This window comes from Copadichromis virginalis, linkage group LG1 (assembly GCF_057382275.1).
Source record: "Copadichromis virginalis isolate Kocher_CV1m ecotype Utaka linkage group LG1, C_Virginalis_male_GT1.1, whole genome shotgun sequence".
Classification (NCBI taxonomy): Eukaryota; Metazoa; Chordata; class Actinopteri; order Cichliformes; family Cichlidae; genus Copadichromis; species Copadichromis virginalis.
In genome coordinates this window covers 22,800,429-22,826,707 of record NC_140618.1, presented here as the reverse complement: position 1 = coordinate 22,826,707, position 26,279 = coordinate 22,800,429, and the positions used below count along the sequence as shown (strand labels likewise).

The window sequence follows — 26,279 nt, the reverse complement described above, 5'->3', positions numbered from 1 at the left end:
TCTCTGATAGCCTGAGGCAGGATGTAGGCAAGCACAGCCACAGCACCCACAGGAAAACACTCCATTTCCTGTTTGCAGGAAATAGCTCCAGCTTCCAGAGAAATCTCTGTGCAAACTATTAAAAACTATTCTGTGCATAGCGTCTCTTTTTAAATATACAACACAACAGATAAAAATCAGCTGCTAGCAATTACCATCTGTCATCTTTATTTGATCATAGGCTGATACCAATGTTCAACCAATTCATCAATGCATCAGGTACAATAGAGAATGATATTAAGATGAATAGACTGGTGACTCTGACAGTATCACTACCCTTTACTAAAAAAAAAACTCAGTCCTTTACTGGGGCATTTATATCCATGGAAACCATATCTCCCGTCTTAATAGACCCAAAGGAAAGAGTGAGGCAGCAGTACACTCAAACAACACTTAATTAGAGACACACACGCTCTTTCCGGAGGGCATGCACTCAACAGCAAACAAATGCGATGTGTAAGCCTTAGTGGTATGCTTTTACATCCTGTCTTTCAGATTAATGTCTACTGTGCAGCTCCACGAAGAACACATTTAACAACAACCGCAAGAAAATGACTCCCGTCACCTTCAGCGGTAAACAGATGAATTCAGCAGCAGCAAATTTAAAGGCAGGTCGTTACTATGATGGGAGGAGAGAGGGCGCGCGGACGAGCGCTTGTAGCCAATAGGCAGATGACAATGACGGCGATGACAATGATGCAGAGCCTCAGTCAGCAATGATGTACGGTTGTGCTGACATGTTCAAATATGCTTGAGATAATTAGTTTCAAATAGCAGCTCTACTCTGTCACACAGCTCCTTGGAGAGAGAGGGGAAAAACTCCCCATCAGGACTCTCCTTAAAGCAACACTCAAGATACACAGTCACAAAAAATAAAACCATTCACGCACACACACGCACACACCTCTGACTAAAATGATCTGACAGACTCAGTGCTAGAATGGTGAGGGTAGGAATAAAATACAAAACCTATAATCCAGGCTTTTGGATTAAAACGTTAATCTGAGCCACGCTTCTCTATGAAGTCTACCGCTGCCGTCTCATGAGAGCAGACAGAACAGGATGGATGGATGGATGGATGGATAACACCTCTTGTCAGCAAGAATGGCTCTTACAGTAAACTGCAGAACTGCTAAGACTCAAATGAAAGAAGCAGAACATACATGCAAACAACCGTGTCTTAGCCCTGAGGATGTCGGCCAACTAGGAAACGACCAGTCAAAGCTTGAACTAAATCTGATTCTGAATTCGATTTTGAGAGAATATCTTGTCAGTTAATTGCGTTACAGCCTCTGTAAAGAAATTGCTCATCTAGATCATTTATACAGAAGCTCTTAGCGTTTAACCAGATTATACTGGTGACTGCATTGATCTTTTTTAAGCATAATGTCCATTTGCAGCTTATATTTGTATCTAGATCTCAATGCAATGAATGCAGTGATGTTGTTGCTTCATTAGAGGCTCTGTGTCAGGTGCAGGCTCCTCTTATTGTCACTGACCACACTGCAGCTCCACAGAGCTGGTGTGCAGTGGGCTGTTCACTGCTATCCACTGACCCAAACACACAGCTAGGCTAGGCTAGGCTAGGCTAGGCTAACATCTCATGTGCAGCTTATCCAGCAGCAAAGTCATCTCAGCCCAACCACACTAATTGTTCTCTGCCTAGGGAGACAGGAAGTGCTGAGGTCATAGAGGACAACAGTAACTTCTGCTGTGATTCTGACTTTCCATTTTAAGTTTAGTTTAGGCTGCGAGTTTCTTAGATATTTAAAAATTTCAAACAGCCTCATTGACAGCAGTTTATACTTTGGTGATTTTTATCCAAGGAGTGGGCAATGTTTTGCTTAAACGAGCAGTTTTAGTTTCTTTTGTTCTCTTTTTCTGTGTGCAGATGGGTGTGGAATGTACCAATGAACATAAATCCAATGCATGAACATGCTTTAGAGGCTGTATTCAACTATTCTACTAAACGTCAAACTATACATGAGAAAGGGTTCAAATTTCTTTGACATCTTGAGAAGAAATCGCTTCACGAGTCAACCTCTTTCTTTTTAACAGTGAGTTTATCAGAAGTCTTTGGTTTATCACATTAAACTATATGCAGGTATCTATATTTTCAGTGGAGATAAAGCATGGTATCCTCAGTGCCATAAGGACACATACAGGAGGTGAAACCTTTGTTTTGCCACTGTGAACTGTATCCAGAGAACACAAACATCCACTACTGTGCTTTATTTTTGTGTCGGTGGAAACAAACTGTCAGCCAAAGCACTGGAATGATAACCAGATCCAGCACTTGAAACTCTGAATTCAGCCAATAACCGAACACACAACAATCAGTTTTCCCACCCTACCCCTCCCTTCCCACACATGCACACATTACAGGAATGCACAGATAAGGAGACGAGGCTCTCACTCAGCTCATTTCTCATTCCAAATGGTTTCCCTCACATTAGGCTCTGCAGCTTTCTGCCATAACCGCCCTCTCTGCTTCATTCTCGCTCCTTTTTCCTTTTCCTTTTAACACTCAGTGAGCACAAAATGAAAACTCTGGCACAGATCAGCACAAGTGAAAATGTGAGTGTAATGTGAACGGGACTGAGGTGACTTAATATGAGGGAAACAAAATACATCAGATTCAGATTTCGGTGAAAAATGACAATAACCCACAGTGGCTTTCAATATAAGTGATCGTCTATTCACCTGAAGACATGTGCTGCCATTTACTGTGATACATGTTAGCTCAGAGGTGTGATAAATTCAGTACTTCAGGGGTAATAAAATCTAAATTACTCTTAATAATTTAATTAATAACCAATGAAAAGAAACCGCAAGTTCAACAAGAGAATTGACCTATAATATGTATATATACAAATTTAAACAAGAATCTCAGTTACATTTTGGGCATCAAAGTAAGCATGGGAAATATCTTGAATATACTTAATGTTTGGCAGCTTGCTCTGAGTGTCACATCTTTTTTTTTTTTCAATTGCGATACAAAAAAAGCGCACCCTCCCCCACCCAGAGAAACAACTTTTCTGTGCAAATGCGTGCAGACCTGGTTGCATAGACAGTATAACAGATGTACGTTTAAGTTATGGTTACATGAAGTTTCAGAAAATGATTTTTTTCAGGCTGATGACATGAAGGTGATTTTAATTAGTCAATGAATGTGCAATTTCACTGTCAGAGTCACCCCTCACTTGTCAAATCCAGGTTTAAAACACCAAGATGACAACCATGCAAAGGCTCAACTCAGCTCCAAAACAGGACTTTAAAAACCAGTGGGTGGGATCACAGTCCATCTTTATGTACCATGTATGGCTGCGCAGCCACATCCCCTCAGTCTATAATGTGCTACTAGCAACTTGATAAGCGGATTAAACAAAGACTGTCATTCTGGTTTCGAAAACAGAAAAACAAATACAGAGTGAATAGCAATTACACCATTATCCCAAATTTTCTCCTCCCCAAATTTGAGATCAGCAAATAACTGTAATGCTAAGTTGATGTACTAGCACGGAGGGCATCCTTCTCTAGTCTGTGTATCTTGTAGAGCTGGGCGATAGAACGATAACGATATGTATCGCGATATAACTTTTACTCGATAGAGAAATTAAGCTATCGCGATAGACCTCGCCGCTCTTGTTCTCTTAAAAAAAAAAAAAAGGTCAGCCGATCCAAATTCAGTAGCGCAGAGCCGAACCAATCACAGCCGCAGCGTCACGTCGCGTGACTTGTTACGTACAGCACAAGTGCCAAGCCGCACGTGTGTTTGTTTGGGAAGCAGCCAGCGCGTAATGGAGGAAGTGAGTGTGCCGACTAGAAAAATCAACCGAGCGTGACCGAAGAGAAAACAGATGTTGGTTCCAATGCCGGAGAGATTGTCGAACGGAAGAGCCATAGAAGTTCCGTAGTGGGAAGGTATTTCGGCTATTTCAAGTCTGACAAAAAACAGAGTAGCGTGCACTGTAAATTGTGCCGAAAGCAAGTCTGGAAATACAATAAACTGGTGCATGCGTCACACTGTGCGCCACGTTATTGTTTCGGTGAAATGAATTTCTACAATACTGTTACTGTTAATTCTACTCTCTGCAGTGTTTAAATGCTTACATATACACACAGTTAGTCCCTCCACACATACGACTCGGTTCTGCTTCTATGCCCCAGCTTTGTTTACTTTTTCCCACCGAGGCTTCTAGACTTCTGATTGGCCAACATTTCTGCACGGTTAGGAATCTAGCGCCACCTGCTGCTTTGGCATGTTCATAGCAGCGTTTTCCTTCATTTCTGCCTTTATGTGTGGACGGGATTATTTTTTAAAACGAAAACGGAAAATCTCCGTTTTCAAAAATACCCGTGTACGTGTGGACGTAGCCTCAGTCTCTGACTGGAAGCGCTAATTCGTCATTCGGCTTTTGTCAGACTAAAGTAACTGTTAAAACTGTTTGAAAAGCTCAGCTATACAACAAGGAGAGATTGAGAATTTCCTTTTAGTTCTCAGTTTATTTGATATTGACAAAAGTTAGTCAGTTTTGTCTGTTCTTCTGTAAAACAAACTAAGATTTATTTTTAGAATTAATACTTTATTTCTAAGTGGAATTGACAATTTAGTCTGTTTCATTTGTTCTATTTTGAAACTTAAACGCTTTAGCGGCTGTCTTTTGTGTAGTTTGCAATATTTGCCTTTATTTATCTGAAAAAGTCTCATGTTCCTTAAGTACATCTACCCTGTTGAACTTATTATGAGAAATAAATATTTAAATCAAAACAAGCTGCTGATTATTTCACATTTTACTTGTGAGCAACGGCACATTTAAATCTTACAAATATAGTTATTTGGCTTATATCGTGATAGATATCGTTATCGCCTGAAATGAAAAAAACATATCGTGATATGAAAAAATCTCATATCGCCCAGCTCTAGTATCTTGGTAACACTGTTGTGCATCTCTCAGCTTGTTTGTGTCTTGCTAGCTTGCCAGAAACTTCCCCGGCTGTGTTGTGCGGTTTGTGCCTGACAAAGGAGTGAAATACAACCATTTGACAGGCACTCAGCCCAAGGCTTAGTTACAACTCTCAGCTGTTGAGATGGGAGAGTCAAATAGAAAGCAGTGGATTGACACTGACAATTGATTTATATTAAAGTTAAGATTTTGATTAGCTCATCGGGTATGATGGGAAACAGACACACATTGTCAGGAAATAAAAAGCTGTTCAAAGAAGGAAGATTATAGTGGGAGCATCAGGATGTCAGGTGCAATGTTAGGGCAACGGCAAACCATTTATACATTTTCATTTTGTATTTAAAATTGCTCAAAAAAATAGATATGAACGTTTAAATGTTTTTTACTATATTAACTATTATGCTTGTGGGACTTTATGCAAACACTGTGTGCAAAGGGTAAACTGAGCATTTATACAAGTAGTTAGCCAAGCTGTCACTGCTTGTGGTATGCCTTTTCCTGGCGTTTAAATCAACACTAAGATTATGTTAAAATAAGTATCAATATGAAACATATTCATGGAGAGCCTAACCATTTCATTTGACACACAGCAGGTTGTTTTATGGCAAAGCCAAGCAGCAGAGTTCAAAGCGTGTCCGTGTTACACACTAAACATTGACAAAACACTGGCATTCTTCATTTATGTAAATTATGGTTTCTGCTTCACACTGCGGCTGGAAGTCACTGTACATGCGTATGCACACATTAAACACAGGTGTGACTCAGCAATGCCTCTTTCCGCTGTACTCGTGTCACTCCAGGAGTGGCAAAATTAGTCCAAGCAGCAAAAACTACTGTACAGAGAGTTTGTGAGCTTACGAAGATAAGAGCAGAATTTAGTAATCCACAGAAGTATAAACACGATGCCTTTCACATTGCACAACATTCCCAAACTACGCAACTCAGAAACCACAACTCATAGTTGTCACATGGTGCCATAAAACGAGAGGCCCAACCCACTCAATGGCATTCCCAAGCTTTCTGAGGACTTTGCTACAATAGGCATGTTGTGGGCCAGAATCTATAGTGAATTAATGAGTTACCATTGAGCACAAATTTTCCCAGAACTAAACTGGCAACACAATTACCGTTCCACAAAGTGATGGTAGATCGGGAGGGGTCAGAGCATTCTTTACAAAGATGTACAACTACAGAAAGACAACAACACCCAAAACTACTCCAAGACAACAAGAAGAAATATTGAAGGAAGATTATCTTTGGAATTCATCTAATTAGAATACGCAAATGAGTAATAAAGGCTTACTTCACTATTCAGTAATGTAGAACGTGCAGTAACCAAAAGGTGTAGGTCATTTAACTATTATTAATATTATCTGAATCTATGAATCTTTGTATTGCTTGCTAAAAATGAGACATTCACATGTACAAAAAAAGATTTTTTTTTCACTTTTCAATTGATTTCAATTGATTTTTTTTGTTATCTTACAATATATTTGATTATTTTATTTTATTGAATCATTTCACTGTTTTCCTGACCCCCACAAAAAAGGGAAGAAATAACAACACACACAAATAAAAACAAAGGGAAACAAAATTGCATCATTTGGGGCTTTGGCAATAAAGCCATAAACACAGCTGGTCAATATAAAGTTGGCAGAACTCATTCCTTCCGTGTTTCGACAAACAACACGAACGGCCAATGACAATGAGAAAAGGCCACACTGAACCAATCGTGTGACTGGAATAGAGTATGAGCCACGTCAGGTTAGGCTGACACACAAAGCACAAAGTGTTGTGCAGCACATATGCTAACATTTGAACTACCGCAGCCATACACACCAGTGTTTGGGGGTGTTAGCAAGATAAAAGGGAGAAATTTGGGCTATTTAAAGTCCGAAATAGAAGCAGACAGGACTGTGTCGAAGGCAGGTAACACCACAAGTCATGTGAAGCAGCGCCATACTTTAGATTACACACAATGCAAAACCATACAGTCTCAGACTCTTTCTTCTTCCATACCATACCTTATGACAAAAACTTCACTGTAAAAGCACAGTCAAAAATATTAGATTTAACTCTGTGATTTACGTAACTGGCCCTCATTACCAACCTGGCCATAAACATTTCTGTCAGACAGCACTGAGACACTACTGCACTTCTTGCATCTTTTTAAAAAATGTATTTTTGTTTTGCTTTGGAGTAAAGGGTGACCACAATTGAGTAAATGTACAAGTTTGTACATTGTATTTTGTCTACAGTGTATTTATCTTCATCTGACTAAAAATAAAGAATACTTCAACCAAAATTAACCTCCTCTCTGCACATAACAGCAGTAAAAATGAACCTTGAAGCTTGCGATATATATTGATAAACTGCGGTGAAAAAAATGACAGCGATAAAATCCCCCCCCCAAAATGTCATAATCAGTGCGTCCTTATCCCTTGTGTTACAGCGATTCATGCAGATAACCATCGATGATCTGGTGTGTAAGCACTGCAAATGTCTTGTCATAGCAGTACAACTGCTATGCATGAGCACATGAAGCTAAAGCATCTGAGAGGGCAAATACAACAAGTAAGCACAGTCCTGTTTAATTTCAGTCCTACCCAAGCATGATACATGGTTATCAGCACGCAGAATGTGTGGGAGCTTAGCTGTACATATTACTCCAGTGATGAAAAGAATCCATTTCATTTGAGTTTTTAAGTCAAGAGCCTTAAAAGCTTTTCTTTCTTTTTTTTTAATTTGACCAAGAATCTTACATAATTAATGTTATAATACAGCAGGAATGTGACAATTACAAGATGATCAATGAATAAAATGGTGGATTATGTTTTTGGAGAACCTGTAGAATAATGAATATTTTAGTTCTTGATTGACTTTCTGAGGAAACAAATTATGCTTCTCACACTTTGATGGATTACCAAGGTGGAGAAACACCTGGTGACTCACTAAGCATTTGTTATTTTTATCTTTGTTTATACGTTTCCATATGCAATCAGTTTACTAGCAAACAAATCCCTTGCTCTTATTTTTAATTTCAAACACTGCAAACTAGCTACCTCTAACGCATCTCTTTCTTTGATTTTTTTACATTTGCAATCACCTGCTTCGCTGCTTCAGAGAGGATCTCATTCTGCAATCAGATTCACTAACTCAGCTGGCAATGGTGGAACTGATTCTGCACTGGAGATCTATTGCGAGCTGTGGTTACAGAGCAGAACGAGAACTTGACTAGCCAGCTGCAAGTTGGTGGAGTCTGTCAGCAGCATAGGAGACACACTAGAGAGGCAGCAGAATGTATTGGCTCCTTTTTACTTTGTTTAAACTCAAAAAGGGAACTAGGGAATTCAAATATTTGAAGAGTCAAAACTTTTTTTAATCATTCATTCAGGACAGCATGCATGTGGACGTGCACATGTACAAGAACCTAACCAAGGGAAACACTATAGTCCCACTATTACAACTACAACCTAGAGACATTAGAGAGTGAGTTAGAGATTGCAGGTTCACCAAGTTGTTTCCGTTATGAAAATGACATGCTACAAAGGCTACAGAACAATGTTTAGGTTCCGTGTATGTCCCATGTTTACTCTGTAATTCTGCCTGCCACCAGGTTTGAAGTGTCCCAGAAAAATGGAGGCTCAATTGTGCTACCTAAACACAGTTGACTGCCAATTTAACAGAAAAAGCAGAGGATGCACAATGTTTTAACCTTACCACCTTAAGCAAACTATCTTTTAAAGCAACAAATATCAGGTTTAAAAATTTACTAGTATGACAGCAGTTCCCCAAACACTGAACAATACAGTTTACAGGCCCCATCTATTTTACACTAAAGCTGAGGAACAGATATAGAGACAGAGAGGAAGATAAAGGATTCAAAACTAAGAGCAAGAGAAGATAAGGATGGACAAAGGGTTGTTTATAGAGAGTGCTTAAGCTGTTGATGATGCTTAATGATGATGAATGATGGGCTCTTGCCTACAACATGGTGCTGGGATCAAATTGCTTGATTATCACGTAACAAATACACTGATGGGAGAGTTGAGGGAGAACAGCAGTGGCAGCTGAGGATGATTCGGGGAATATATAATACCAATTCTGAGCTAATATGTCACTAGCAGGCAGAATATGTGTTGATATTAGACTAGTGTATGAACGCAGAACCTTTTTTATACAAACAGTTTGTTAAATTTTAAAAAAGCAAATTCATGAGGATCAATTCTGACATCTGATTATTCCAAAATTTGAGCTTAAGCTGCAGAAAGTGTCTTCCATAGGCGGGTGACTGGCTGCCAAAATGAAAAGACAGTGCAGTGCTCCCAACACTGTGGAAGATAAGCAAATGAACACACGGCAGGCAGAGACAGAAAGCAAAAGAGCGAGAGAGAGAGAGAGAGAGATTGTGTGTATGTGTGTGTAGGCATGTAGGGCAACAAGCCTTGGGATGAATCTGTTCCAGTCTCTTTCTCTCTCCCCTAACCAGCTGAGCCACGGCTGCCACATGCACTCTCTCTTGTACCTCCCCTCTTCCTCTCTCTCATCGTCTCTCTCTTGCTCTCACTCTGTCTCTCTCTCAAACACACACACACACACACACACACACACACACACACACAGTGTTAAATCCCTTATGCCTGTAGCGGGAATGATAAATCCCTGCGGAGTCCTGCACTGCACTGCCCTGCCAGAAAGGACGTAGGGCTGGCTTGGAGTGGTCCTTGCTTGGCTGGATGGGCTTTATAGTAAGGAACAAGAAACTATCAAAGAGTAACAACAGAGAAATTTCAATCTCAATCACTGGTATTAGCAGGTACGAGACAGGTAGTGAATTATTTTATTCCCACAGCCCTAGATGACATTACAACTGCGAATGAACAAGTCTATCTTCCAGAGGGAGCTACATGACATTTAAACTTAACATTAAAGCTCGTCATAACTGCAGCAAGGTTTAAACTTCCTGGGCAGACCCCTGCTATGATCTTTTTTGCATGAAACAACGAGCTTGTACAACCTCGCACAGACACACAACATGTTCAGTTTTCAGCCCAGTCAGTTTCAAGAGTGAGCCACAACAAAACAAACGCATCATCAAACCCTTACAGCTACTAAAATGAAATGCAATTCATCAAGTTGTTGCATCCTGTTTTAAACTGACTATGGTGGCAGGAGAAAGCAAGAGTTCACACCACACCAATGCTATTGCACAAAATCAGAGATGTGGAACAATCACATCCAAGGATGTGGTGCGCTCATTTAGTAAACTGCAAGGATTCCCACTGATGTCTCAGTGAAGCAATCACATCCATGGAAAAGAGACAGAAATGCTTATATTCATACTGCATGAGAAAAAACTAAGAATTAACAAGGAGTGTTAGTGGTATTTAACATTTAAGGTTTTTTGTAATTCCAGTCAACATAGGATTACTGATCATTAATCTGTTGTTCGACAGTTTCACAACATCCATCTCAAGACAGAGCACAGCATCAACTGTAATGCAAGGCATTAAACAAAATGTGTGGACTGTTTTGCAAAACTACTACTAGTGCTATGCCACAAAAGCCTCTGGCCCACACTGGGAAATTCAATTTATTCCCTCTATTTTAATGTTGCATTTGAATTCAATCAAAGCAGATATTAATGGGCTAGACTAAAGTTATAGAAGACAGAAGCAGTCTTTTAAGATCTGCCATGTGACTCAGATTATAGCCGGTGCATCTCTCCCTCCCGCTCCTTCCTTTTCTCCATTTCACTCCTCCGATAACCCCTCCTCCCTCAGAAGGCATTTTCTGTTTTCCTTCTCTCTTTCTCTCTCTGCTATCCACCTGCCCCCTGCTGTGTGTATCTGCCCTGGATTTCCCTCCAGAGATGAAAGGATAAGCAGGTCAGATATCCTTGATAACTGCCACACTTTCGAGTCCCCTGATGTTGAAACATCACAAGCAGCTGCTTTCTTTCAGTGCGTTTACTTAAAGTACGGCACGAGGTGATGCCTACAGCATAACAGTTCACTATCTGGCTCTTCTGCAACATAACCTCTCTTAAAGTAAGTTTACGCTGAGTGTGTTTTAAAAGTTACATTGTGTCTTTTTTCATGGATCAATGCCTAAACATTTGTCCCAGACAAAATAGCATGTTTAGATTGGTCCCAGCCGGGGACAAATTAGCCAAAAAACAAACAAAACACAAAATAACTGAAGTCCAGCTGCACCAACAACCTCCCGGCTGCTGCCTTCAACTGGCATCCCTCTCATCCTATACAAAGACAGCTTAGACCTGCTCTTAAAAGGGCTGAGACAGGACTTTGAATCAAGAGCTAATCAAAGACCCATCTGTAGGTGTGTTTGGGATTTTGGTCTCCTTTGAGGTTCTCAAAAGATCGCAGAGCTGCTGCGTACTCAGACAGCAGAAAGGCAGGACCCACCCTCCACTCATCACTCTTTGCCATGTGCAGATCTCAAAATGACCTTCAGTGAGACCAAGAGTGGGCGAGTGGGCGTCCACAACGCCCAGCATTTGTGCAAAACAGGCTGTACGCAATGACAAACATGTGTAAACGCATCTGCATGTACAAATATCTATTCTATCATGTGACCACATCTGTTTTGAACAATGTCCAGTCTTCATGGATATTCCTAAAAATATTTTGAGAGTTTTTATTTGTTCACACTTGTTAGGGGACAACAAAAGCTGTGTGAAATCTTCATAGAAGTGTATCTGCAAAAACCTGGATAAATAATGAATAAACTCGTGGTGCAACTCTGTGTCAAAGACACAAGACGACACAAGGGCTGATATATTAATCACTTGCCATATAAGCCCCAGTTCTTCAAAAAGATGGAGAGCTTAAGACACATGACAAAAACATCATCAGGACTCTTTTTCTCTCTTTAGCACTTGCTTGTCTAATTGCATTTCCCTCCTTCAGTGATGTAAATGGAGATGTGTAATCATCAAAGCAAAACAGAGGCTGTTCTTGGCCCGCTGTGCAACTCTAATTAATACAACCTCCTCCATCCAAACGTAATTTCCATTTATTTCAGTCCGTCTACTCAAAACACAGCCGTCTAAAAAGCCAGAGGGATGGCCGTTTCTCTAAACTGCATCTCTTTTCTTGTGGTACATTCAAAGAAGTGAGCAGGGATGACTGAAGGCCAAACACACAGAATGAGGCCAACATTTAGTGTAGTGAAGGAAAGTTAAGGCCAACTCCTCGCTGGATTAACGTGTATTCATTTTCAAGTAGTTAGATATCAGTTAAATGACTGATTATATTACATAGTGATTTAATGAAAATCCATAAATGCTAGGTATGACAAGTCTAGTCTTAAAATCATTACTTAAACACTTTTCACTAAATTCTGGAAACAAACGCAGCCAGATATAGTTTCTTTTCTCTTCCCAGTGCCACAACATGACCTTTGGCACCCAATGGAAAGAAGTTTCCCTTTCAGTCTTATGACAGAGACATATTCTCCCCAAACTGTTATTTTATTCTGCAGATCTACCAAAACAAACTGAAAAGCAGCTTGAACTAAGATTAGGGTAGATAAAAGGCTTTACTCTTATTCACTCTAATATCCTTATAACAACTGAGTGGAAGTTAAATGCTTATAATAAATCACACTAACCCAATGGCACACTAGCAGTGGACAGTATTGTGCAATAACACCACTGACCTCTGAGACATGAGGCCAACACACCCACATACGTAACTCTATTCCAGAAACAATGCACCACAACATTTTATTACAGTTGATCATCAACTGTGGAATTCTGTGGACTGTGACAAATACCGGTGCGGCATAGGAATCCAGCACTACTCATTAGTGGGAGTTAACATGTGGCTATTGATGCTGGACTGCAAATAACGTTAAGAGCACAGCTAACAGCAGGAATACAGGAATGTTAGCACGGTCAAACAGAAGGTATAAGTTTTATTATTGACAGTGGAAGATGTAATTTAAAAAAAAATAATAATAATTTTGGGCGTTTTTTTTGGCTCTGTTTCTTGAATTTGAAAAGAAGACCCTTGGTTTTGAGAAGTGTGAACAGTCTGCCTACAGGAGGGAGGTTGAACGTCTGGTGTCCTGGTGCAGCCACAACAACCTGGTGCTGAATGCCCAGAAGACAGTGGAGATTATTGTGGACTTCAGGAAGCACACAGCCCCACTCCCCCCCATCATCCTGACTGACACCCCCATCACCTCTGTGGACTCATTCCGCTTCCTGGGTACCACCATCACCCAGGACCTGAAGTGGGAGCCCACCATCACCTCCGTCATTAAGAAAGCCCAGCAGAGGATGTACTTCCTGAGGCAGCTGAAGAAATTCAACCTGCCAACACGGACGATGATGCAGTTCTACACTGCAATCATCGAGTCCATCCTCACCTCCTCCATCACCGTGTGGTATGCTGGAGCTACTATCAGGGACAAACAGAGACTGCAGCGTGTTGTGCGCTCTGCTGAGAAGGTGATTGGCTGCAGACTCCCATCTTTGCAGGACCTGTACACCTCCAGGACATTGCGGCGTGCAGCCCGGCTCTCAGCTGACCCTTCTCACCCTGGACACAGACTGTTTGACCTGCTCCCCTCAGGCAGGAGGCTCCGGTCCATTCGCACCAGAACCTCTCGCCATAAGAACAGTTTCTTCCCCTCTGCTGTTGGACACATGAACAATAACCATATGACTGTTCCCGCCACTAACACATGACCCTACGCTGTGTTCACTGCATCATTCCATGATTGGCACTGATCACCACCTGCACTCATGTATATATCTTTCAACGTAGCACTCTTAATTCTTATTCTCATGTATATATCTCATGTATAGCTCATGCACATATCTTTCTACGTAGCACTTTTAATTCTTATCCCTACTTTTATTTTTTCATGTCTATTTAAGTGCTATTTATGACACTATGTTTGCACTGAAGCACCGCAGCAATTTCCTAATGTTGTAAACCTGCTCAACATTTGGCAATAAACCCCTTTCTGATTCTGATTCTGATTCTGATTATCCAAAGCTGAAACATAACCTTCCCATTAGGGATTGTTTCTGGCATGAGTTTTGAACACAAAAATATTAATTATGTTACAAAATTGTATCCTGTTTTTTTAAGCTGTTTTTTATCCAAAATATATTTTTTTGTGTTGTTGTTTTTTTTTACCTCCGCATGATAGGATGTAATGGGTGATAAGGCACCTAAGAAGATTTTTGTTGAACAACAACCTTTTAAAAAGAATGTACTTTCAAGTACCAGGCATGAAACTGATAAAACGTGTTAGCTGTTGCGATTAGACAATACTGAACAAACAGGAAAAACATGCAAAGCCAAAGATGACTACAGCCACAAAGAACTCTTTAAATAATAAACAGTAACGAGCCCCCTGCAAACTACGTCAGGTTAAACAAGCATGTCGCAACTGTACCAAAACTACGTGAGGGTGATCTTCCAAGAAAAGTCAAGCAGTTTCCAGTAAAAATCTAACAGTATTTTTGTTTTAAATACCCATCCCTGCTTCCCATAACTAGAAAGTGTTAAATTACACCAATTCATCAAACTGAGCCATGAACTGGAGAATTGTTCAACAGCATCGACTGGAAACTGTCCCAACAACTACATAGATAATGAAACAGGAGGCTAACTGACTAGTCTGAAAATAAGAAAACACAAAAAAAGTGTGGCTAACATTTGCAGTGCTAGCAAGTCTACACACTCGCTTTCTTTAAAATGGGCATCTGTGTTTATCTTGCATTTCATTCTGCCACAGCCCATTTTTATCTTCTAGATGACAATACAATACAAAACATCTATCCTACTTTCCAACTTGAATAATACTGGCGTGGCATGACAGTTTGGCCACACCAGCTTTTATCCACTGGTGCCAACTATCAAAGGTAACAAGCTTGACTATCTAGTGAAATAATCAACCAACCTGCCCTTACTACGTGTAATGGTCAGACAACTGTGGTTCTTCAACTCCCGCCTTCATCAGTGTTACTAAACCTATAGTCATTCCATAATAGTAGTGGATGTGGGCTATTGTTGCTTAACTACTAATGCTAACACTTTTTCCAGACAGCACAGAAAAGCTTTTATTCACAAATATATAAAGAAAATGTTAGCTAGTTTAATTAAGTTAGCAATCATGTTACAGCTAAACAAAAGATATTTTCTTCCCTTTTTGGTCTATCTGAGTTTAATCAGTAAAACTGGCTGCTTGTGATCTAGCAGGGTGCTAAAAGTAACCAGCTGAAACTGCCATCGTGATGGTAGTTTCACTTTAAACAGACAGTCCTACCTGCTGTAGTAAAAGTCAGCGTTTCAGCACAGATTCCCCAAGAGACAGAGAACAACTGAAGATTGAAGAGCTAATTTTACACCAATCAGCATATTAACCACAGCGGGCTCATTACCAGCCTCAAGTATCACTCAGTAGTGAGTTGTATGAGAAGGTGTGACTACAACCATAAGATACAGTACAGCATGTCGTCATCAGCTCGCATGAGGGAGGAGGTTTCGTCTGACTGGAACAACCGCCCAAACCTGAATCTCACTACTTGTGATAGACAAACACAGCACATTCCTAACTCGTCAAAGTGAGGAAAAAACTAATAAACAGTAAAACCCTAAAAGACAAAAGACTACATAATCGTCGGGAGGTGTTTTAGAGCCAACATGAGGTCTAATCTACTTAAATTCTCTTTCCAGAATTTTTTTTATTTAGACATGAGTAAAATACAAGTGGTTTATAAAACAGCACAATCACATGTGTGTAACTGTTTTGCTAATAAACGCCTGGTATACATCATACCATCAGTACATAGCTTACATTTTATATAAACTAGGAAATTATCAAGGCTTAGCAGATATTTAGACAGATGAATGGATAATTACACACAGCAGGGACCTGAGAGGCATGCTATGGGACGTCCCAGTACAATCAACTTAATTTAGAGTTAGACCACCTACAATAAGACTGCTTCTTACTTATGGAAAGTGGTGTTTTCATCAAAAGTGTAGTGTTAAATCCCCCACAAACTCAATGTACTTTGTGGTCTGATCCATTCTTGGGTCTCTGAAATGTAAAGAAAGGAAGATCCCGTAGCAGAATTCCTGCCTCAGAGGCTCACTTACTTTTCATATCCATGGGGATTTCCTGCCACCCTTTTAATAAAATGAGGACTAAAAATCAACAGGTAGCTCAGCTGAGACATGGTATAAAAACCACCAGGCGATTTAACACTGACAATCAATAAAAGACAGATTATTTTAATCTAGCTCACTAGAAACTGCATAGTTGCTTGCAGGCTGTGTTACAAGGTGTGGATTTCAAAACACCCTCTGAGCCACACACACACACATACACACAGATGAAAACACCACCACCACTAAGCATCCTTCACTACCACAAGCCAACTGATATTCTACAAACTTATAAACAGCTGATTGGCTGGAAAATTCACCTTTGTTTGTATTTTGGCCCGTGCTAGCCTTCCAGTATATCATTCGCGTTACATAAGCCAGCAGCATAATGTCCACACAAGATTTTTTTTTTTTTTCCCTGTCAGGTACCCACCTTATTTGAAGCTCTGGAGGTCATTTCCCCCGCTATTCCGGTTGAAAAGTGGCAGCTTAAAAGTTGTCCCTGTCTCTGTTTTGATAATCACTTGGCTGAGTGCGCTATTTTCCCTCCAGTCCAGTTCACTTTTCGCCCAGCTGCCGCCACGCCGGGCTACGTTGTTATTTTATTTGATCCAGGACGACGGGAAACGCCACGAATAGCCGTGTGGAAAGTCTAAAGTTCATTATCTTATCTTCGCCACCAGAATCGTTAGTCCACTCGGGTACAAAGTCATGGAAGAAGTGTGGGTTGTGGGGATGGAGAAAAAAAGGGAAGTACGACCCAAACAAGACCTCCTTACTTTGGTATTTCCGTCGCTAACCTCTGGATGAAAAGTTGGAAAGAGTAGGCATCACCAGGACGGTGTGCAGCAATGGCAGGCTGAGTAAACCTTTCCCTGCTCTCCGCTCACTGAGCAACGGCCGTGTCGTCTCTGTACGGAGCGGACCATTGCGCCTAAGTAGGGGTGTGAGTTCAGGGGGGAAACAGAGGCATCACGCATTTACTTTATTTATGACCATCCTATCATCATTTTCCTGTTAAACTTTACTCATCCGTATATTATTACCTCATCGTGTTTTTGTTTTTATTCTTGTTCTGAATCTACTTTTACCGCTGCCGATAAAGTGCACACCCCCACTATCGCTTGGAATTAACAGTCCGGGATACAATGGGGAGAAGCGACGCCGCTGTCCCTGCTGATGCTGAATGCTCACTTTCCCTGTGTGACGAAGGGAATGGTTTATTACACAAGGACTACTGCAGCCTTCCAAATCTTAATTTTGTGGGAGAGGGAAATCGCAGCTTGCACTCTGTTTATAAATACACCTTTTGGGCCTTTTTTTTTTAGAGAAGTGAAATTCACCGCATATCGGCGTGGAAAAAAAAATAGGCCACGGGATGCCTGCCCTTAGAGCAAAACAACGTGAGCAGAATATCTAAAGTTAGTTGCATAAGGAATGATCGAGACTCTATCCCCTGTCCTTTGTGTTTTTGTGGGTCGTATTGGGGCAGTTAGCTTGGCAGATTACAAAATGAGTCGATAAACTAAATAGGGAGACCGTATTTAAAAGCACGTGTAGGTACAGCCGGTGTTTGCGGTTGATAAGTCACCTCACAGGAAACCCCAAAAGCCAATGCAGTGAAATTTCTATGACTTCCTAAACCAGAACCCGCCCTCAGGATGCAACAATCTCAGTTTGCACTGTTTCACAGTTTACTTCTCTTTCCAGCAAACAATGGCCTTTGAAATATTAAAATAGGCTAGAGGAGAAGAGATGACGAAGCAGTGGCACACAACTAAGTTTTCAGTGTCCAGCCATACGGTGAACGTGAAGAGGAGGATATAAACACAAAGACACACCCTGTTTTTTTCCAAACAAACCGAGCAATCTCACCCCCCAATCTAGCTCCTCTAATGATCACTTCCTCTGTGCCTCAAACGTGGAGGAGGGTTTGGAGACAGTGTAGGTGGTCTAAGGAGTTAATTCCACCAGATCTAATCCAACAAGGAAAAAAAATACCACCAAGCAGAAGTGTCAGGTTATATATTGAAGACTGCAAGTCAATGGTCACCACTGGAAAAGGCTAGGTCAAGTTGAGAAGAGGATCAACACAGACAAAGAACTCTAAAGCCTGCAGCCATAATTAACACAGGGACACACATGACCACTTTTAAAGTATATTAAAGGAAAAGATTCCTGGTAACGTTTTCACAACAGTCTTGCAAAAGTGCATTCACAAAACAGGCAGAAAAAACCCCCATTTAAATCAGGGCATACGTACTAGTATGGATGCAAGTCGCTCGCTCCTCCTGAAGCTCCTTAAACGCCTGTCAGGATCCATCAGGGCAGACAGCAGGATGTTTAACATGATCACTCAGGTGTCAACTAACAATAATTTAAAATCAAAATAGGCAATTTGAAAAAAAAAATACAACTAACCGCCTTTAAAAATGGCACTAAAATGACAAAAAACCAGAAGTAATTCGTCTGCTGCTCGCAGCTCACTCTCATCAGCAGCTGTGATGGTACCTCAGATGGTCTTACAGAGAGGATCGGGACATTAGTGACACGTGTGATCAAAGCTATCTTTGTCCTCTATGCTTGCATCCCTGATCCCATCTCTATTTTTTCTTTCTCACTCTCACAAATACACACACACACACACAAGCTAGGAGATGTAGCTCTTTTTGGACAACAGGCAGCTTCAAAGCTCAGGTGCGCTCATGGAAGAGCAGGCACATGGAAAACAAAAGCGAACATGCAGACCTGCATTCGGCTGGAGCACATCACAAGGTTCACTCAACCCTGCCGCTCCTGCAGCGAAAAGCCTAATGTAGAGTGAAACCGCTTAATGTGCACCGCACACCCCAAAAATGTAAAACCGGATGTAGATGCGCCTACAAACATCGAGGCACTGAATTACACTATGATGAATAAAGAAGAATGCAATGTTTGATCTATACCAGTTGTTTAACACGGGAGAAAGCTCCTAAGCAGATGCTGACTCCCTGTTTTCATCTGTCCTGAGTTAGGAGTCTCTGAGAGGCCATCTGATCCCTCCTGCTCTCTGTTGACTCAAGGCTGCTCTGCAGATCCAGCACGGGTTTCTTTGTTTCTTTATGCTAATAGAAACCTTCTGGACAGACAAGAGCAACCGAAGTTCTCTATGTCACACAAGTGAAGTATAGCTAATCCACAGCTTTGACAATAATAAAACTGTCAATATGCAGGTATCATATTTTTTTTTAATTATTATACACAACTGTGTGTGTTGCTTTTTCAGGGAGATTTTGCAGTGAGATTAGTTAACAATCCAGTCAGTTGCAGTTTTATACTTTAAATATACTTTTCAACTGGATTTTATGAAAGAAGAAGAAAAAAGTACAAGGGGAAGGGGTGTGGTATGAATCAGTAATGATCAGCATATAATGTCACATTTCTGGTAAGAGGTCAATTGTTTTTAACCAGATTAGTATCATATGACAGGATTAGTAGGCATCTCACCAATGCACTCCTGACCTTCTAGATCAATATTGCTCAGGGTTTGTGAGGACTTAAGCTTTGTGTGGAGTTCAGGATTGTGGGATTTGATTTCAGTGTTTAGTGAAACAAGAACTTATTCAATGAATTCTCTTCTTAACCAAATACTTTGGCCTGGGTTCATTTCTGTCATTCATATAGAAAAAAGTTCAAAGTGTCTGCTGATTACACATTTAGATTGCGTGTCATATGTCGTAGGAAATTTTAGGTGAAAATAACATAAAAGTATTTGCTGTTCTCTCAGTTTCCCTCCTACCTTTCCCTCCTCGCGCGCGCGTGTGTGTGTGTGTGTGTGTGTGTGTGTGCATGTGAGAGAGAGAGACAGAGAGAGGAAGAGAGAGGCGTTATTCTTGCACTAACTGCTCTCATCATTCAAGGTTTCAGCCAGTAGCAACAACATGAAGTGCTGCAATGTAGCCTTTGTGTAGTCAAGTAGGACAAGAAGACAAAGTACACATGTCATTGAGTGCAAGAAGTGCAACACACACACACTCAAATAGACACTGTGAATCTAGAAGTACAGAGTTAAACTAAAGGAAATTAGGAAATTTAAGGATAGGAACTTTAAATAAATTCTTATCCTTCAATTGTAGTCAAAACCTAATGATGCTGTGTGTCCATCAAACCCATGGGCACACGCTCACACATGTGGGCTCAGGAATTCAAGAAACATGGATTTAACATGTCATAAAAAATAGTTTGATCTCCAAGGTCAAATTTATTGATCCATAAAACCATGAAAATCAAAAACAGACATTCCACTGTGCAGATAATTCAGAACACGGGGTAAAAAAAACAATAGTATAACAAACTGCCCAGAGCCTTTCATTATCTGAGCTGATATCTCACCACATGTCAGAAAAGGGTTCTCGCAGAGGACACACAGTGCCGAGGAGTTCACGCTCATAGCCTCTAAACCTGTTGACGCGACCAGTCATGCGGCCCTTCTTTCATGAGTCATCAATCAAGCCCGATTACATACAGCACACATTATTTTGGAGGAGCTTTGCACAGATAAACCGAAACAAGAATGGCATTATTTTTAAAAGCAGCTGGCTTGTCGTCCCTGCCATTGTCAGTTATATATATATTTTTTTATCCAAATCATTCACAACCACAGTGGAAGTTAGCGTGCGCGAGAACAGTCTGAAGTGCTGTTATTTCGAGCGACACTTAGTTCCACTTCTTCTTGTGATGAAGGGAAGAAAAAAAAGAAGCTTTTGGAGTACTAAATTTACCACGGTGGGTCAGTGGCTGATAGTAGTGAAGCTGGCTCCTTTTAATCTTCTGAAAACATTTACTCCAAGAGGCAGCCTGTGATCAACCAACCAAGAAAGTTTTCCTCTTTCTCTCTTCTCATCAGACAGGAGCTGCTGTGCCTTTTATAGCTGGAGAGCAGAAGCGGTGCTGCAGTGAACCTGGCTGAACTTCACTCTGCTTCTCAGTAAATACCTGCAGTACAGCAGCTCAGCAAGGGACGGCCAAAGTTAAGCCTCATTGCAGGTCTATCAAATAACCATTCAGCAGGGTGATAAGATTTTCTTCCCCTCAAAAACCTAAATACAGACTGTCAGATCACTATTTCTGTGTAGTGTGTGGGCCACACCCGTTAACACTCGCGTGCTTTACAAATCTGTTACTGAAACTAAGCCATTACGTCTTGCTTTACATCCACGTGACAGCCCCACTGTTTGCTGCAGAATGAGACAATAAATTGAAAACATGTCAAATCTCATGCTGCAATTCTCTCAGCTCAATCTAGTGTGTGTGTTTGTGTCTCGGTGTGTGTGTGTCTGTGTGTGATTTCCCGGTAAATACCTCATGAACAACAATTCAAGCTTTTCCTTTCATTGTTGCTCTGGCATACAATGCAAATGCAACTTCAAGCAGCACTTTGTTGCTACCCAGTCCAATTTGTTTGTTAAGATAAATGGATTACAGTGCGCCTGTGCCAAGCCAGTGTGGCCTCCAAATCATTACGCAGATACAAAGTGCCGAGTGTTTTTCCAAAATTTCATACCACAATCCATGCAGGCTGATAATAAAATAAAGCAACTTGTACAAAAGAAAAAAAAATAGGGAAAAGAGCAAGTAAGAAAAAAAAATCACAGAAGCGTGTCAAATAACTTTCACCTTGGCTGCAGCTGTATGTGATTTTTATCACCCACTTACACACTAAGGCGCACTAGGTTACAGCTTGGTGCATGAAATCTGCTGACATGGTATAAGAGTTTTCCAAGCTCCTTTGTTACGGGAGATAAAAGAAACTCAAAAATATGTTAAGGGAGTGAGAATAGGTACAGAAAAAATACATAAATTCAAAGAAAACATGCACGAGTCTGTAAAATGGAAACTTTCGGTGATCTTTTATAACAGTGGAGCTGCAGAGAGAAAGTGCTTAAAAAGGGAAAACTCTGAGTTAACAGTGCATTAGTGCAGTGAACTACTGAAAATCCTCACATTACATACACATTGGGAACCGTGAATGGCCTTAATATTTGCCACTGCAAGCCCTAAAACCACTGTTGACTAGTCCAGGAATTCTGGAAGCAATTCCCGCAAACAGTTTGATAAAGTTGTCAAGTATGGCCGATGTTTACCTGTGCTCAAGGTCACAGAATGAATGTGTCACAATATTTTGCACGCTTAGCTTCCTCAGCCCACATAATTTGTTACCATGACAAGAGGACATTCACCTTTCCTTCAGCCAGAGTTCTTCCAGAAGGTGCTTGTCAGCTGGAGGTTACACCGCAAACCATTATGTCAATGTAGTAAATTCCTCTTTTAAGGCTTTACCGGGTCTAAATTACAAAAATAAAACAGCCAAACAGTGGCACTGGTGTCAGAGACGTGCTATTAGTTCAATTTTAGCCTCGCAGAAAAATACAGCAATTATCCCATACTGTTTCTGCATAACACCACAGACCACAGGGTTAAGGGGTGTAATAAAAGGAGCAGTTAAACTGTCCGCCATCAATTCCAATAAAGGCTCACCTCAGGCTATAATAACAGTCCAGAAACAAAATGTGTACTGTGCAAAGTTTATTTTCTTTATCATCATAAATCACAACACAAATAGAAATACATTCAAATCAAGAAGAATTAGGATAATGAGACTTTTTCCTTTGCTCGTGCATTATTCTACCAAGCTGGATATGAAACAATACAACAGCTATATTATTACAATATATCTGTAATTCATCCTAACAATTTTAGGTGAAGCAGGGCAGAACATCATATGTCAACATATGAGTCTGCAGTCAGCAGGCATCAACACACAGCTGGTTACTTTCCTGGTGACCTTCTCCATCCTGAAGTCAGCTTCACTTTATGTTTTTTTCAGAAATGTATTGTTTTCTGTATTGAAACCTAACAGCTGAGAATTGTTACATGTGGCCATAAAAGGTCTGCGTTTGCTTTGAATATATAATGTATCTGAACCGCTCCATTGCCTGTCTAAACAGGAGCATGACTTCAACACTGTGCAGCCAGCGTCACTACTTTGACTTTGCACTTTTATGCCAGAACCAGTGTGTTTCTATTCAGCCAAATTAAAGAAAAATGCAGTACTCTCCGAACATTTTCAGCGTGCCAATAACCGTTGGCTACAGATCAGAAGTGATGCCAAGCGAAGGATGTCTTGCTCTCCAAAAGGCAGTGACTTTGCGCGCGTGCAAATGTCAGCGTGTCAACATATGTCGGAGGCCACGCATGTGTTGAATCTCCGTCTTAATAAATAGGCAGCTTTGGAGACAAGACCTCCAAATCTGCCCCACTTAAACTGAGAGTCAGGATTATATCTTGGTAAGTCCAACAGCTGCAGCTCAAGTTACTGTGTTGACAGCGGGCAGCAGGCACCAAAATGCCATTTGACACATACTCTAAGTGGCATGTAATTGATTTTCAAGGAAGAGTGAAGACTTACAAGGCTAACAGAGGGGGCAACTGCACATTTCAGGCTGTGTGAACACAACTAACCTCTGTTAGAAAGAAGATTTACTTTGCTGCTATCCAACAGTCGCTCATGTAAACCTGAAACTCAATACCGATGCTTTAGAAAACATAAAAACAAGTCAGTAAGTCAGTATTTTTAAAACAAAGAAGTAAATAAAGGCTTTTAAGGACCAGGTTTTAGGCATTTAGTGTCATTTCACTGTTTGTCTCTATGTGCTTATGTATTTGTGTATAAGACACAGTTGAAAGGAATGGATCCACTCACTCCATCTAACTGTTTAACTTTTCTGGCTGACCAAAAGAAAAGAAATTCTATATGCTGCCATGCAAGTTACACCACTTTTTGTAATGGCAACAGGGAACTTACAACCCTGAACACAAACATGTTTGTATTCAGGGTTGTTTTTTCTCAAGAACATGTTGCATCCATATAAAGTTACCTTACAAAGATACAGTATCTAGAAAAAGGAGCAAGCTGCTATGAGAGCATCTGTTCTGAAATTGTCACTTTTAATCACAGGAACAGATACAGAGTTAGAGAAACATCAGTATTTGATAATTACTTTCTTTCTGAGCAATGTGAAACTGCCATAACTGATAAGAGACTAGTTCATTTTCTCACAGAACAATAAGTCTTTAACATTTGCTTTGTCTGACTAACCATGACCCCCCCCCCCCCCCCCCTCCAAATCTTTAGTTCATTATCACATACAACAAAAAAAATATCAAACTAGCCAATCACGTGCCAACATCTGAATGCATTTAGACATGTACACAGTGTCAAGACGACCTGCTGAAGTTCAAAGCGAGCAAGGTGATTTAAGTTATTTTGAATGTGGTTGTTGGTGCCAGATGGGCTGTTATGAACATTTCAGAAGTATTTCAGAAATTGCTGGGAAAATCCAAACCAGCCATCTCTAGGATTTACAGAGAATTGTCTAAAAAAGCGAAAATATCAAGCAAGTGGCAATCCTCTGGGCAAAAAATGCTTTGTTTATGCCAGAGGTCAGAGGGGAATGTTCCAGACTGCTTTGAGCTGATAGGAAGGCAACAGTAACTCAAATATCCACTAGTTACAACCAGGGTGTGCAGAAGAGCATCAGTGAATGCACAAGTCAAATCTTGAAGACGATGGGCTGGAACAACAGAAGACCACACCAGGTGCCACTTTTATCAGCTAAGGGCAGAAAGCTGAGGGTGTAATCCACACAGGCTCGCCAAAATAAGGCAGAAAAAGAGTCGAAAAATGTTGCGTGGTCTGATGAGGGTTGATTTCTGCTGTGACGTTTAGATGGAAGGGTCAGAATTTGGCATAAACAACATGAAAGCATGGATCCCTAACAGGAGATTCACATCATGGATGTGCAGCTAACAAATCGCCAGCAACTGTGTGATGCTTCCATCTGTCATGTCAATATGGAAGAAAATTCAGCGACTTATTGAGTCAATACCATGAAGAGTTACTGTAAGACAAGCTCTGAAGCCAAAAGCAGGTCTGACCTCATACTAGGAGGTGTGATCACTACTTTCCAGCTAATTATGTCAGTAAAGTATTTGTACATTTTTACAGAGTATCATAACTGAGAAAAAGTCTTCCTTTATTATGCTGACAGGACAAAATCATGAGGAGATCCCATGTTCTAGAGGAAGGAAACTGATAAAGGAAAGGCGAGACACTGAAAGGAGAGAAAAAATAATTTGTTAGGAGGACTATGAAGTGAAAAAGAGCAGAGGAAAGCTAAAACAGGAAAAAGTAACAGGAAAAGAAAGAAATTAAAAGTGAAGACTAAGTTTATTGCAGAAAGAGGGAAAGTAGTAAGAGCTGATGAGTAGAGAACAGTAGGTGGGGTAACACAAACAAAGATTGGGCCAAGCTACACAACAGTGCGAAAAAAAAAAAGAAGATGAATGAGGAAATGTCTCAAGTCCAGTGAGCTCGGCAATGGCCTGAATAAAGGGCGTGCAGCTCACCCCCAGTCGGTGACTCTTCCCATGGTACTGCCTGTTACTGTTACATTCCAGCAGTATGAAGCTGCTCACACTGGGCAAAGAAGCGGCAACAGCAGGAGCTTCCAGAGAAACAGGCACAGGCAGGAGAGGCTGAGATGTGCCTGTCGGACAAAAGCGGCTGTAATTCAGTAAAAAAAAAACCCATTGAATTAACTTCAAAAGCAAAATAAGTGGTTAGTTGCTGCGCGGTAAATGTGATTTAATGGTTCACTGATAACGAGGTAAATGCGTTTCTCCTTGTGACTGGCAGATAATACCGAGGGGAACATCAAATCTGAGTTCCATTTGCAAAAAATAACGTTTGTGCTCCTTTTTTTAGCGTCGATTAAGCGTTTCGAATGTGATACGGTAGATTAGGAGAATGAGAAGCGAATTGAGCAGCTTGCTGTGTATTCGCTCTCCTTATCGACACAAATCACTTCAGCGAGAGTCTCAGCAGAGACAAAGGGCATTCAGCTGGACTTGAAAATGACTAAATATAGTCTGTGTGTGTTTGATAAGTGTTCTGACCTGTGATGACCAAAATCTCTCTGAACTCAACTGAATCATGCCCCTCCACTGCCACTTAACCCTTCCCATCCTAAGCTTATGACATCATACCGCTCCTCCAGTGAAAGGACCATGCTACAAG

General features: G+C 40.7%; 1 protein-coding gene across 13 annotated transcripts in view; it reads right to left on the bottom strand.

Annotated features, from left to right (window-relative positions):
• Positions 1-26,279, bottom strand: part of tjp1a (tight junction protein 1a) — a 106,254-nt gene that overhangs the window by 34,936 nt on the left and 45,039 nt on the right. Inside the window, exon 1 of one of the 13 annotated variants that reach the window (XM_085455144.1) lies at positions 16,596-17,061. The exons of 11 other annotated variants lie outside the window; for them this stretch is intronic. In XM_085455144.1, coding sequence (XP_085311270.1) covers positions 16,596-16,619 — 24 coding nt within the window. In that variant the 5' untranslated portion in view covers positions 16,620-17,061. Of the gene's footprint in view, positions 1-15,317; positions 15,446-16,595; positions 17,062-26,279 lie in introns of those variants that run through there. One more of the 13 variants, XM_085455153.1, reaches the window with a different exon arrangement.